This window comes from Saccostrea cucullata, unplaced genomic scaffold (genome assembly GCF_032062105.1).
Source record: "Saccostrea cucullata isolate Sc308-1 unplaced genomic scaffold, CSIRO_AGI_Scuc_v1 ctg2216, whole genome shotgun sequence".
In the NCBI taxonomy this organism is placed as follows: domain Eukaryota; kingdom Metazoa; phylum Mollusca; class Bivalvia; order Ostreida; family Ostreidae; genus Saccostrea; species Saccostrea cuccullata.
In genome coordinates this window covers 107,775-123,091 of record NW_026919977.1, presented here as the reverse complement: position 1 = coordinate 123,091, position 15,317 = coordinate 107,775, and the positions used below count along the sequence as shown (strand labels likewise).

General features: G+C 34.2%; 1 protein-coding gene and 1 pseudogene across 1 annotated transcript in view; one reads left to right on the top strand and one right to left on the bottom strand.

Moving 5' to 3' along the window:
- The window catches only part of LOC134241150 (uncharacterized), a gene marked incomplete at its 3' end in the record, with an annotated part of 115,081 nt that overhangs the window by 41,137 nt on the left and 58,627 nt on the right, over positions 1-15,317 (bottom strand). Inside the window, exons 26-29 of the mRNA XM_062723235.1 lie at positions 12,038-12,211; positions 10,860-11,007; positions 7,599-7,736; positions 3,228-3,379 (exon numbers count right to left, since the gene is read on the bottom strand). Of these exons, the coding sequence (XP_062579219.1) occupies positions 3,228-3,379; positions 7,599-7,736; positions 10,860-11,007; positions 12,038-12,211 (612 nt within the window). The remainder of the gene's footprint in view (positions 1-3,227; positions 3,380-7,598; positions 7,737-10,859; positions 11,008-12,037; positions 12,212-15,317) is intronic.
- Positions 13,921-14,867, top strand: LOC134241130 (protein IMPACT homolog; annotated as a pseudogene).

The window sequence follows — 15,317 nt, the reverse complement described above, 5'->3', positions numbered from 1 at the left end:
GGAGTAGCATTTTGTAAGAATTTCACAGAAATTTCTATTTTTAGTAACCATGTCAACACCGTTCATCAAAATCAAAAACCGATGCACAGAATTATGAATCTTAGTGTAGTCTACTTGTGTGCCAACTTATATTGAAATCGAACCGAAACTGTAGGAGGAGTAGCATTTTGAAAGAATTTCACAGAAATTTCTACAATGTATTTCTAGTAATCATGGCAACACCGTTCATTGGAATCAAACACCGATGCACAGAAGTATGTATCTTAATGCATTCTACATGTGTGCCAAGTTATATTGAAATCGGACCAAAACTGTAGGAGTAGAAGCATTTTGAAAGAATTTCACAGAATTTTCTATTTTTAGTAACCATGGCAACACTGTTCATCAAAATCAAAAACTGATGCACAGAATTATGTATCTTAGTGTAGTCTACTCGAGTGTCAAGTTATACTGAAATCGGACCAAAACTGTAGGAGGAGTAGCATTTTGAAACATGGTTTACAGGCAGACAGACAGACGACAGACACATTACTATCGCATAAGCTCTTCTGGTCTCTGACCAGTACAGCTAACAAAACACTTCTTTGACAAATATGAGTCTTTTTCTTGCTTTTAATATTATTGCTCTTTATCATTCATTTCATTAGGGCAATAATTTTCTCAAATAAAAGTTTCAATAAAATAAAATCTTGAAGCGAGGTATCATGTCAACCAGAAGTCTCTGTCGAGACTGTAGCTCTACTGGTTTATACTTAAAACAATGGAAGAGAAAAGTAGCAGTTGGGACTTGAAACTTTAAAACAGCAATAAATAGAAAAATGATCCTTGCCATTCATCAAAATAAAAACCGATGACCAGAATTATGTATCTTAGTATAGTCTACTTGTGTGCCAAATTATATTGTAATCGGACCAAAACTGTAGGAGAAGCATTTTAAAAGAATTTCTCAGAATCTTCTATTTTTAGTTACCACGGCAACACTGTTCGTTGAAATCAAAAATCGATGCACAGAATTATGTATCTTAGTTTGAGGACAGCAGAAATTTCTATTTTTAGTAACCACGGCAACACCGTTCATCGAAATCAAAAACCGATGCACAGAATTATGTATCTTAGTGTAGTCTACTTGTGTGCCAAGTTATATTGAAATCGGACCAAAACTGTAGGAGGAGTAGCATTTTGAAAAATTGTTTACAGACAGACAGACAGACGGACGGATGACGGACTCATTACTATCGCATAAGCTCTTCTGGTCTCTGACCAGTAGAGCTAAAAACGAAAGTGCTATTGATAAAGCATCTACCCATGGATAAAGCATACTGATAAGTTTATTTAATGGGTTGTAACCCCAACATGTATGAGATAAAATGTTTATTTCTATTAAAAGGAATATTAATGCTTTCATTTATCAATTACAGTTACACAAACTTAAAAAGAAATGCCAGCTGGGAAATTCACAATATGTCAGAGAATGAAAATTTGCCGAAAGCATCAAATGATAACTCATTAAAAGCATGCATGCTATAAGCATAGCTATAAGCATAACATGTTTAATTGTACTAATTTTTTTAAAACAAGATTTGTTCATACTGTTCAAAAGTCTTATCTTCAGTAAAACCAGAAGTCTCTGTCGAGACTGTAGCTCTACTGGTTTATACTTAAAACAATGGAAGAGAAAAGTAGCAGTAGCGACTTGAAACTTTAAAAACAGCAATAAATAGAAAAATGATCCTTGCCACTCATCAAAAGAAGAGGCCCATGGGCCACATCGCTCACCTGACAACTGTGGCTAGGAAAAAGTAAAAAATTGGTTTATCATTGAAAAGTTTTAATCCAAAAGAGGTCCCATGACCAATCATGGTTTACTATTCTTGAGAAGATGATTTTTAAAGATTTTTTCTATATATTTGTATGTAAAGCTTTGTTCGGCCATTGTGGCCCCGCCCTACCCCTGGGTCATGATTTAAACAAACTTGAATGTACACTACCTGAGGATGCTTCCATATAAATATGACCAATCATGGCTTTGTATTTCTTGAGAAGAAGATTTATAAAAGAATTTTCCTATATATTTCTATGTAAAACTTTGGTCGGCCATTGTGGCCCCGCCCTACCCTCGGGGGTCATGATTTGAACAAATTTGAATCTACACTACCTGGAGATGCTTTCATATAAATATGATGAATCATGGCTTTGTATTTCTTGAGAAGAAGATTTTTAAAGAATTTTCCTATATATTTCTATGTGAAACTTTGGTTGGCTATTGTGGCCCCGCCCTACCCCTATAAATATGACCAATCATGGCTTCGTTATTCTTGAGAAGAAGATTTTTCAAGAATTTTCCTATATATTTCTATGTAAAACTTTGGTCGCAATTGTGGCCCCTCCCTACCCCCGGGGGGTCATGATTTGAACAAACTTGTATCTACACTACCTGAGAATGCTTCCATATAAATATGACCATTCATGGCTTTGTATTTCTTGAGAAGAAGATTTTTAAAGAATTTTTCTATATGTCTCTATGTAAAAATTTGGTCGGTCATTGTGGCCCCGCTCAACCCCCGGGGGTCATGATTTGTATAAACTTGAATCTACCCTACCTGAGGATGATTCCACATGAGTTTCATCTTTCCTGGACCAGTGGTTCTTGAGAAGAAGATTTTTTAAAAATGCCAATAAATTTTCACTAATTCATAATCATCTCCCCTTGGAAAAGGGTGTGGCCCTTCATTTGAACAAACTTGAATCCCCTCCACCCAAGGATGCTTTGTGGCAAGTTTGGTTGAAATTGGCCCAGCGGTTCTTGAGAAGAAGTCGAAAATGTGAAAAGTTTACGGACAGACAGATGGACGGACAGACAGACAGACGGACGCCGGACAAAATGTGATCAGAAAAGCTCACTTGAGCCTTCGGCTCAGGTGAGCTAATAAAAACCGATGCACAGAATTATGTATCTTAATATAGTCTACTTGTGTGCCAAGTTATATTGAAATCGAACTAAAACTGTACGAGGAGTAGCATTTTGAAACAATTTCACAAAAATTTCTATTCTTAGTAACCATGGCAACACCGTTCATTGAAATCAACAACCGATGCACAGAATTATGTATCTTAATGTAGTCTACTTGTGTGCCAAGTTATATTAAAATCGAACCAAACTGTATGAGGAGTAGCATTTTGAAACAATAGTCTCTGACCAGTAGAGCTAAAAAAAAAACCTGGCATACCTTTATTTCCATCATCACTCTTGCCATTGCAGCCTTACTCTCTGTCATTCCAAATCTGTCCAGAAATTCCATGATCGTGCCAAACTTTAATCGTCTTATGTTGAATTTCTCCAAAAATTTATCTGCAGTCTTTAACAGTTTAGAGAATATTCCTACAAAATATGTTCCATCAATGAAAACTAGAATTGTCCAATAGGGACAAATACCCCCACTGGGTTTTTCAGAGTACCTGTAGGTGCAAAGTCACAAATATTTATGGATCTATTAAAAGGTGTTCACTATTTTCTTAGAAACAATTTGAGTGAAAATGTAATTGCTCATTATATTTTTCTTTATCAATGAAACTAAGGTGCAACCAAATAAAACATCAATACTAATACATTGTAACAGTTTTTTTTTATTTGATTGAAAAAATAAATTGGAACTATTTGTCATGATACTCTTGCAAATTGATTGTTAAAAAAAAAGTATTATACAGAATCAATTAAATCTAGATAAATTTATATCAAATTCATTTTAAAAATTAATAAAGTGCACCGCCTCAGCCTGATACTCCCGTCAAATATTATTCATTTAATTATTATAAACAGTTCAGAGTGCAAGAAAATCATGTCAAACTTTAAAAGGATTTCCGTAATTTTTCCATTCCTTGTAATAATTGTTTAAACATCTCCTGTGGTGTAAGCATTAATTATAACAAATAATCATCAACTGGTTTCATTAAAGCTTGACAAATGCCCCTCCTCCACAAACATACACATACGCACATATCTTTCATGTGGGACATGATGCTCTGAAATTTGTCACTTGATATTTAAAAAAAAAAAAGAATTAAAAATTTATCAATTTAATTAATAAGTCTGAAAAACTTAATCTAAACCAAATTGATTTTAGAAATAGGAAACTGCATGGCCATCGAATGACAACTGCTATTCAAACTGACCAGCACTTCTATCTTATTCCCAAAGGATTCAGATAAGAGCTGCTTGATCAGAGATGCTCTAACAGAAATGATTGAGACAGCTAGCTTCCCTACATAGAACTCATTAATTAATCTTTGATTGGATGCATGTCCACTAATTACTATCAAGGGATGAATTGATCTTAACTTTCTCCTTTGTAGTGCAATCAAAATCCAAATTGCATGTGTCATTCTAAAATTCAATCTGAAAACAAAGATTTGGTATAAATTTGTTACAAAGATTTATACTAAAAAAAAAAAACAGAAGTCTCTGTCGAGACTGTAGCTCTACTGGTTTATACTTAAAACAAAGGAGGGGAAAAGTAGCAGTTGGGACTTGAAACTTTAAAACAGCAATAGAAAAATGATCCTTGCCGCTCATCAAAATAACCAGAAGTCTCTGTCGAGACTGTAGCTCTATTGGTTTATACTTAAAACAAAGGAAGAGAAAAGTAGCAGTTGGGACTTGAGACTTTATATCAGCAATTAATAGAAAAATGATCCTTGCCACTCATCAAAATAAAAACCGATGCACAGAATTATGTATCTCAGTATCTTCTACTTGTGTGCCAAGTAATATTGAAATCGAACTAAAACTGTAGGAGGAGAAGCATTTTGAAGCAATTTCACAAAAATTTCTATTTTTAGCAACCACGGCAACATCGTTCATCGAAATGAAAAACCGATGCACAGAATTGTGTATCTTAGTGAAGTCTACTTGTGTGCCAAGTTATATTGAAATCGGACCAAAATTGTAGGAGGAGTAGCATTTTGAAACAATTTCACAAAAATTTCTATTTTAAGTAACCACGGCAACAATGTTCATCGAAATTAAAAACCGATGCACAGAATTATGTATCTTAGTGTAGTCTACTTGTGTTCCAAGTTATATTGAAATTGAACTAAAACTGTAGGAGGAGTAGCATTTTGAAACAATTTCACAGAAATTTCTATTTTTAGTAACCATGGCAACACCGTTCATCGAAATCAAAAACCGATGCACAGAATTATGTATCTTAGTATAGTCTACTTGTGTGCCAAGTTATAATGAAATAGGACCAAAATTGTAGGAGGAGTAGCATTTTGAAACAATTTCACAAAAATTTCTATTTTTAGTAACCTTGGCAACACCGTTCATCGAAATCAAAAACTGATGCACAGAATTATGTATCTTAGTGTAGTCTACTTGTGTGCCAAGTTATATTGAAATTGAACTAAAACTGTAGGAGGAGTAGCATTTTGAAACAATTTCACAGAAATTTCTATTTTTAGTAACCATGGCAACACCGTTCATCGAAATCAAAAACCGATGCACAGAATTATGTATCTTAGTATAGTCTACTTGTGTGCCAAGTTATAATGAAATAGGACCAAAATTGTAGGAGGAGTAGCATTTTGAAACAATTTCACAAAAATTTCTATTTTTAGTAACCTTGGCAACACCGTTCATCGAAATCAAAAACTGATGCACAGAATTATGTATCTTAGTGTAGTCTACTTGTGTGCCAAGTTATATTGAAATCGGACCAAAACTGTAGGAGGAGAAGCATTTTGAAACAATTTCACAGAAATTTCTATTTTTAGTAACCATGGCAACACCGTTCACCGAAATCAAAAACCGATTCACAGAATTATGTATCTTAGTGTAGTCTACTTGTGTGCCAAGTTATATTGAAATAGAACCAAAATTGTAGGAGGAGTAGCATTTTGAAACAATTTCACAAAAATTTCTATTTTTAGTAACCTTGGCAACACCGTTCATCAAAATCAAAAACTGATGCACAGAATTATGTATCTTAGTGTAGTCTACTTGTGTACCAAGTTATATTGAAATCGGACCAAAACTGTAGGAGGAGTAGCATTTTGAAAAATTGTTTACAGATAGACAGACAGACAGACAGACAGACAGACGGACGGACGACGGACGCATTACTATCGCATAAGCTCTTCTGGTCTCTGACCAGTAGAGCTAAAAACCGATGCACAGAATTATGTATCTTAGTATAGTCTACTTGTGTGCCAAGTTATATTGAAATCGGACCAAAACTGTAGGAGGAGTAGCATTTTGAAAAATTGTTTACAGACAGACAGCTAGACAGACGGACGGACAAGAGACGCATTACTATCACATAAGCTCTTCTGGTCTCTGACCAGTAGAGCTAAAAATTGTGTAATCTTAATGCATCATTTTGAATAAGATTCCTGCATGATTCTTAGATTTGTTGGGACTATCTACCAAAATTTATTTTTTTTTAAATACTTGATTTATTTGAATTTGATATCAGACTAAAAGTTTCAATCTGAAATTCATATGGAGAATGGGCATGCTGATTCCAATGTCATCCCCCCCCCACACACACACACGTCAATATAATTAGTTTTAATTATATCAAACAATATCAATTAAGTTTATTATACAGTTTCAAATTAGTTTATAATACAATATCAAATTAGTTTGAGTTACTTTTTCTCAAAATAAGTAAGCCTAGTCACTAAAACTATTAAGGCCGATTCCTTAGCCCAGTTCCCGATAGATAGATAACAACTTCTTGATCAGAGATGTTCTACCAGTTAGCTCCTTACACTTTACTAATTAATTTCTCTCTAATTTGACATGCAATTCTCTGTTATCAAATTTCTCCTTGACCAGTGCTTGATAATTATACCCTTGGGAAAGGTATATTTCTCTTATAAAATAATATTTGTTATGAATTGCTGTAAAGTATATAATTAAATTTTTTTTTCTTAATTTAACATGTTTTAAATAGGGATACTGCAACACTCTTACATGTTTTGAGATTGTGTAATTCAAAAGTAAAATACAGGTTTTTTTTAATTTCACTTTAATTAAAGGTCATGGTGACCTTGAAATAGGTGGTGACACACCTTCTACCCAAGATGCATAAATTGGCCAAGTTTGATGATTGTAAGTCTAATAGTTTTCTAGTTATGAGCCAAACAAAATTACAAAATAAAAAAGAAAAAAATGCCTGTAAAATGCATAAAAATCATCAAATCATGATGAAAATACTAAGTGCACAACTTCATTTGGTGAATAATAAGTGTACAAATTTTCAGACAAATCCTTTTCAATAGTTTCTGAGAAACGGTACGGACAAAATCTTGTCTACAGACAGACGGAAAAGCTGATTCCAACATACCCCCTAAACATAAATTGTCCTAAAATCTCAATTTAGGTTTGAACATTTTATAAAGCAGACATTTATAAAATGAAGTGGAAGATGTATTATTAACAGTCAGACAACTTATTAAAAGTACGGTACTTTGAAAAGAAAGACAGGAACAAACGGTAGCAATAGATCACTTTAATGCATGACAATTTTCAAGTCTAGTTTCGAAGAAAATGGCAAACATTAATATGATTTTTAATGCAGTTTGTTTAAGACTACCTTTTCCATGGGAAAGAGATCTTTTTCCAACAGAAGATTTGGTTCCCATAATGGCAGGGCACTGGTCATCATCTGTGTCAAAATCTAGAGCACTGCTTAAGCTCGAGTGTACTTTAGCAAAAAGGCCACTTGGTTTAGCTATACATAAATTAAAATAATAACCATCATTAAAGTTAACTGTATATGAATACTTTAGAATCAAAAGCATTCAGCAGACTTCACAATAAAACAATTGAACAGGCCCAACAGCCTGTACAAATCAGCTATATCACTTTATAACATTTATATAACAACAAAATATAATCCTTGAACTCAACTTCACCACAGATGTTTCAGTCATTTTATGCTCAGTAATTTTTAAGCCTATAAAAGGTGTCCATGTATCATAATACAATTTTTTTGGAAGAATATAACTTTTTAGGAATAAGCCCCTTATGTGTCAAAAGCTGTACAAGTTTTTTGAAAACAAACTTAAAGCCTAGCCAGATAAATATTTTTCCCAAAGCTTATAGACAGCATTCAAAATTTGTCATTTTTTAAATTTATGATAACATTTTCAAATGAAAACCTCAACTTTATCCTTGGATGTAAATTAAAAACTAGAAATATGTCCACAGGACATGAATGCCCCGCCAAAGGATATATTAGTAAGGAAACATGAAAATTCGTATGTGTATAAAATTTGATCAGTTTGGTTCAGGTAGGGCTTATAGTTACTTGGGAATGAAAATAAAGATCAGATCCAGCATCCGAAGCAAGTCTGGTAGTGTCCATCCCTAGATGCATCATCCATGCAAGTTTGGTTCAGGTAGGGCTTATAGTTACTTGGGAATGAAAATAAAGATCAGATCCAGCATCCAAAGCAAGTCAGGTAGTGTCCATCCCTAGATACAACATCCATGCAAGTTTGGTTCAGGTAGGGCTTAAAGTTACTTGGGAATGAAAATATAGGTCAGATCCAGCATCCAAAGCAAGTCAGGTAGTGTCCATCCCTAGATACAACATCCATGCAAGTTTGGTTCAGGTAGGGCTTAAAGTTACTTGGGAATGAAAATATAGGTCAGATCCAGCATCCGAAGCAAATCTGGTAGTGTCCATCCCTAGATGCATCATCCATGCAAGTTTGGTTCAGACAGGGCTTATAGTTACTTGGGAATGAAAATATAGGTCAGATCCAGTATCTGAAGCAAGTCTGGTAGTGTCCATCCCTAGATGGATCATCCATGCAAGTTTGGTTCAGGCAGGGCTTATAGTTATTAGGGAATGAAAATATAGGTCAGATCCAGCATCCGAAGCAAGTCTGGTAGTGTCCATCCCTAGATGCATCATCCATGCAAGTTTGGTTCAGGTAGGTTACTTGGGAATGAAAATGTACGTCAGATTCAGCATGCGAAGCAAATCTGGTAGTGTCCATCTCTATATGCATCATCCATGCAAGTTTGGTTTGGGTAGGGCTTATAGTTCCTTGGAATGTACCTGCTCCAAAAACTTTAACCTGGTCACTCCTCGGGAAAATGTAGGTCAGATCCAGCATCCCAAGCAAGTCTGGTAGTGTTCATCCCTAGATGTATCGTCCATGAAAGTTTGGATTGGGTAGGGCATATAGTTCCTTGGAAATGGACCTGCTCCAAAAACTTTAACCTGGTCACTTATCTGGAAAATGTAGGTCAGATCCAGCATCCCAAGCAAGTCTGGTAGTGTTCATCCCTAGATGCATCATCCATGCAAGTTTGTATCAACATGTGAAGTTTGATAACACCATCTTGAATGGTATGTTCAAATCTGAGCAAAACAATCAGAAGATGGGCGCATTTGGCGAGTGATCTGCAGGAATCATTTGTACGAAACATTTATGGTTTAAATGTCCATGATTTGGTTGGCTGAACATAGCTGGTCAGATTTTACAAACACGTCTATAGGTTTTTTTTTCATTTAGTTTGAAAGACCTTGTGAAATTGTAACAGTTATGTCCGTTTTTCCTAGGGGGTACTATAACATAGTAATGTTACACAAAAAATTTACACCTAAAATATTTAATGCATAGATGTATGATACATGTACATGTACATTATATAGAATATAGAATAGAAGATTAGAGTTGATTTCGCTCGAGAACCAAACTGAACCAAAATTTATCTAATTCAAAGTTTTAATACATCAATACATAAAACGAAACTTACAAAATGAATGGTTGTTTGCATGAAGAAAAAAAAATAATGCCCCATTCCAGGCTCGAACCAAAAACTTTTCACTTCGAGTGCACTGGACAGGAAGTCCAACTTACTGAGCTATCACAGCTACATGTATACAGTCGATTTTAAAAGGACAAAAAGCACCACATTCACATATTTGGATTTTTTGGTAAAAGTTCATTTTTTGTGGTCTCTGGGTCTTCTCTCCATTTTTTAAAAAAGTGTATTCGTTTCTTTAAATTAAAACACCCACAAATAACATTTCAAAATCATGGAGAGAAGACCCAGAGATAGAAAAAGTTTAGAAAAACGTGTTTAAAAATGTAACATTTTGTACCAAATGTCTTATCTGGCAAATTTTCAAGTTATTTTTTAGCAAATCAAAGCTCAATTTCGGGGAAATATTTTCCTTTCCTGTTGCACAAGAACCTGTTAAATTAAAAAAATGTTAAAATTTCATGTGGCATGTCGATAAAATTTCCACTTTTCAATTACGCTCAGATTCCTGCCGAATGCCAATCAAAAGCGCCCTCGTTCTTTAAGAAAAGTGAGGTCAAGGTCAAAGGAAAGGTCAGGGTCAGAAAATGTTGATGCAGTTGCATAGCTCTCATCAATATCTATCAGCATATGAAGTTTGATGAAAATATCTTGAATAGTTTCTTTGAAACTTAGCTTTGAACAGAGCTAAACGCAAAGTGTGACGGAAGACGGAAGGACAGAAAGACCAAAGGACGGAAGACGGACATGACAAACACGGCCATATTCATGGCGGGGCATAATGAAGATATCCATATCATTTTTACCATGTAAATGATTAAGAGAATAGAACTTAATAGCTAATTCCATAATTTTTTTTAATGATTATGGTCCCCCAAATCTCAGGTTCCAAAGTACCATGAGTATAAAATTAACCACCCCCTCCTTTTTATCCCTATTACTGATTATACACACAGTATTGATTGAAATTCATGTTGATTGAAATTGATTTAGCTTTCTTTAAAAAGAAGCTGAAATCTTGATTGAAATTAAAACTACAACATGATGAAGACTTAATCCCTGTGCAACTTACATTTTATGGCTATGGTATCATCAGGATTTTGACTGCTTGCTGGAAATTGAATTGGAATAGCCTTATCTGTGTTGGTAATAGTGGGGTCTTTATTTTGGACACCTTCACCCTTCAAACCAACTATAACACCAGCTGCTATTGTTTCCTTCTGTATAATACATTATACCAAACAAGGAAAAAATATTTCAATTAAAATATAAACTGGTCAGAGTGCTCATTTGTCAAGAGTAATGAAGTTTCTGATTTCAATCATAAGTAACATGATTGGGTGGAGGCAAATTTAAGAATAGAATTGAGGGAATGAAGTCTCCAAATTAAGGATAATTAAAATTAACTGAAAAATCTAAGGAATTAAATAATTCAGAATGACAAAGAAAAGAAAGACCTATCCAAAATGACCACATTCAGACCTTGAAATTAATGTCTTTCTTTGATAGATTCCCAAGTTGCCTTCTTTAAGCTCACAGCAAACTTGCAATCTGAAAATTACTTCATGTAATATTTTTTAACCCTGAGCTTGATCTTTTTAATTTCAAAATTAGTTTTGGTATTCTTTAATGCATAGGAAGATGCAAAGGCTAACTTCATTGCAGAAGCTCAAAGAAAACTAAATCCATTTGATGCAATATTTAAATTGTTGACCTTGACGTCATTTTGTAGGAAAATGAAAGTTAAGTAAATATTTTTTTTGATCTTCAATTTTTTTTTATACATAAATGTACATAACTTTGATCAATGCCCGAAAGTCTAACTCATTAATGTTCTGGAATATACAATTTTTAGTTAATAAAGCACCAAACTCCATCAAAAAAAGGGTTGAAACTTCCAACTTCCCTGATCAAGAACTATAGCATTAACAAATTCTGACGAAATTTCAATCCAATATCCAAAAGATTATCCTTTACATATCTTCTGGCAAGCAAATGGGACTTACAGTTATATGAATGCACTGACTATTATTATACATGTAATTTACCCGTTCTTGATGGGTTCAATTACAGTTAAACTCGGTTATAACAAAGTCGCTGGGACCTTTGAGATTACTTCGCTATATCTGTATTTCGCTATATATCCGTAAAAGGAATTTGTTAAATTTATATCGCTTGGGATCCAAGATAACTTCGCTATGTACGTGAATTCGTTATATCCGTGTTTGTACTAAACGAGTTTTACTGTACCTTGAAAACAAGTTTGTAGTCATCACATATCTGCTTCCACTTAGGTACAACAGGCATTAAGGACTCAAGAAATTTGGTTGGGTCAATATAGCCTCCGTCCTTTTGAAATGCTAAATGGATGTGATTATCACAGTCTGAACCAGTGGCTCTACCAATGGGTTGACCTGCTGCACACTGGAAACAAATGTTGAATCATGTGCATTGGTAAAAACACTCATTTCTGTCACTTTTCTCTAATCTGATAAGTAAACCCTTTATCAGGTTGGGCACAGTTCCTTTTTCGGGGAAGTGTTACTATAAAAGGGAACTATTACCCTTTTCAGTAATAAAAAACATTACTGAAATCGGGAATTTTCACTCGTTTAGCCTCTATTCTTGTGTTAATTTGTTTTGAATATAGGATAAAGTGCAAGAATATTTTCACATCTTCTAAATATTTATTGTCTATTAAGTGTATGTGCTCAAAACTGCAATATTCATTGCTGCAAAAAGCTGAAAAGAGTTATGAAATATTTCTATGATATAGATTACCTATGGAAGCTTACCCGTGTTAAAATTGTGATATTGGATATGTTCAGCACTTGCTAAGTTGTTCATGAGATTATTCGTTCTAATTTAATTTTATAATATTTCTTTAAATGAAATCGTAATAATAATTTCAAATTCCATTGCTTCCTTTACAGATGAAAATAATTATTTGAAATATTAAATTTCAGACGACATTCTTTTAAATGGTTTTAGAATTACTGTCCTTATTAGATTCCATACTTTTAGTACCATTCATCAGCAGGGAAAATCATTCAATCTCATCTTACTCTTGTTTGCAGCACTGAAGGACCGAATTTTTCGGTCAGCGAGGTTTGTTTGACAAAGATTAAAAACATCACATCGTATCTTTTATGCACTTTTTATTTAGTAAATGGATTAGAGCCATTATTTAAAAATTGTGACAAAAATTACCGATTTCAGTAATGTTTTTATTACTGAAAAGGGTAATAGTTCCCTTTTATAGTAATACTTCCCCGAAAAAGGAACTGTGCCCAACCTGTTTATCTTAGTTATTTTTAATTTTTATTTTCACCTGCAGTACAATTCATGTATAAAAGAAGGATTTTATATTTTTTATCAATATTCTTCTGCCATACATACTTTTAAAATTCCAATTCCACATACTTAGAAAAAATTAAATCACTGCACAGGTAAATTACGGAAATGAAAAAGAAATTATGTCAGAAATGAAATAAAAAAAATGTCCGAAACGCTATGCAGATTTCCGGAATATAATGCAGTGCTTTACGAGGGCTGTTCGAAAATTATTGAGACATTGTGTATATTTTGCTTTCTAATGAACGTCTTTCAGTGAAAATTTGCACATACTTTTGACATACACTAAGAATTAATAAAAGCAAAAAATATTTTACAAATAATAAATAATTTCCGAACAGCCCTTGTACATGCATGTGTAGATTATGTAGGAGAGATCACGTGACATTCGCCGGAGATGGAAACTTAAAAATTTTGTCCGGTGTTTGGTCTGTTTTGGTACTAATTTTTTGGGATCTTTATTCCGTTTACCTGAATTTTGGACAGCATACTTTCGTGAGTGACTGGGATACATTTTGTATTATATCCTGTGAATTATATACCCCAAAAATGCAAAGGAGAGGAAGATCACATAGTACAAAGAAAACGTCTGAAAAGAGTTCACCAAAGGGGACAGGCAATTAAGGCTGTCAATACAAACTCACTACAAAGCAAAAGCCTTCCCGAGTCGGTCCCGTTAGATAGTGAAAAGGGCAGTGTTGAGAGATCACAGTCTGTGAATAAGAACAAAACTGACGATCATGACACTGAAGAACACAGCCTAAATGCACAACTAAAGTATGTCTGTGAACAAGCAGAATGTAGAGGTAGAGCTGCTACGATCAGTGGTTATCAGGATTGACAGAAAAATGTCTGTGATGGACAATGAAATCACTGATTTGCGAGCTAGATCTATGCATGACAATATTTTAATACATAACTATGCATATTCCCATAATGAAGACCTTGCTTCTACTATGCCAGAAACTATTAATCAAACACAACGGGTAGATGTCAAATTCGTCTGAATTCATAGAAAAGGAGTTTGTCCTCAGCACTCTGATTGGCCAGTGTCTATTACAGCCAAGCTGATGGACGGTAAGAAAAAAGATGAAATTCTCAGCACCAAGAAAATAAAAAAAATAGCGAAGGTTCCCTTGCCTTTTTACATTACCCCTCAACAATCTCTGTCCATCGTTTCTGCCAGAAATAAACTTTTTGACAAATCAGATTCTTTCAAAAAACAGAACATTACTGTACTGTGAAAATGTCAAAAAATAGCCTTACTTTACCAAATAGCGATAAATATAGCGAGGAAGTTTTCACCAGTGCTTACCAGTGCAGACATTTTACAAATCGAAGTGTCTGAAACAGAAAAATTGGATGACACTGCTACAAAAAGTGTAGATCCTGTACGAAAAAAAGGATCTGAATTTTTCGAGATTGGATCTGAGGTAGACTTGGCGGAAAGTGTCCAAAACTTCTACAAGAAGGGCTGCATTGACCCCTATGTCACCAGTGTTGACAGCAGAATCTTTGTTTACAGATTCCGAGAAAACGAACAAGTGACTGAAAACTATCATGATGATGGTGAAATGGAGCGGGGCGACGCCTCCTTAAATTTATGCAAGACAATCAAATCATCAATGCGGCTTTCGTTGTGACAAGATGGATGGGAGAGCATATTAGACCCGAGTGTTTTACCATCAAAGAGAACCTCCTGAATGATGTTGAAAATCTATTATAGGAACGATAAAAAAACTGTGTGACTGAACTAAAGTGTGAATAGGGACTTTCTCTGATTCATAGCATCAATATTATGTTGGGTTTTTTTTTTTTTCAAGTGCTTTTTACTGACAATTGCCATTTATGGTCCAAATGACGATGATCCTGGGTTTTATAATATGGTGTCTGAATCAATAGATAATCTGAACAATGATAAGGTTATTCTTGTAGGGGACTTTAATTTAGTTATAAACCCAGATAAGGACTATCATAGCTATCTTCATACTAATAATCCTAAAGCAAGAGAATGGCTATTAGAAGTTATTTCTGGCCAAAATTTGTCACATGTATTCAGAGAAAATCACCCAGAAAAACAAAGATATACTTGGCGCAAGCCTCATCCATTTAAACAAGCAAGGTTAGATTTTTTTTCGATGTCAAACTCACTGTTGAGTATGATAAATGAGACTGA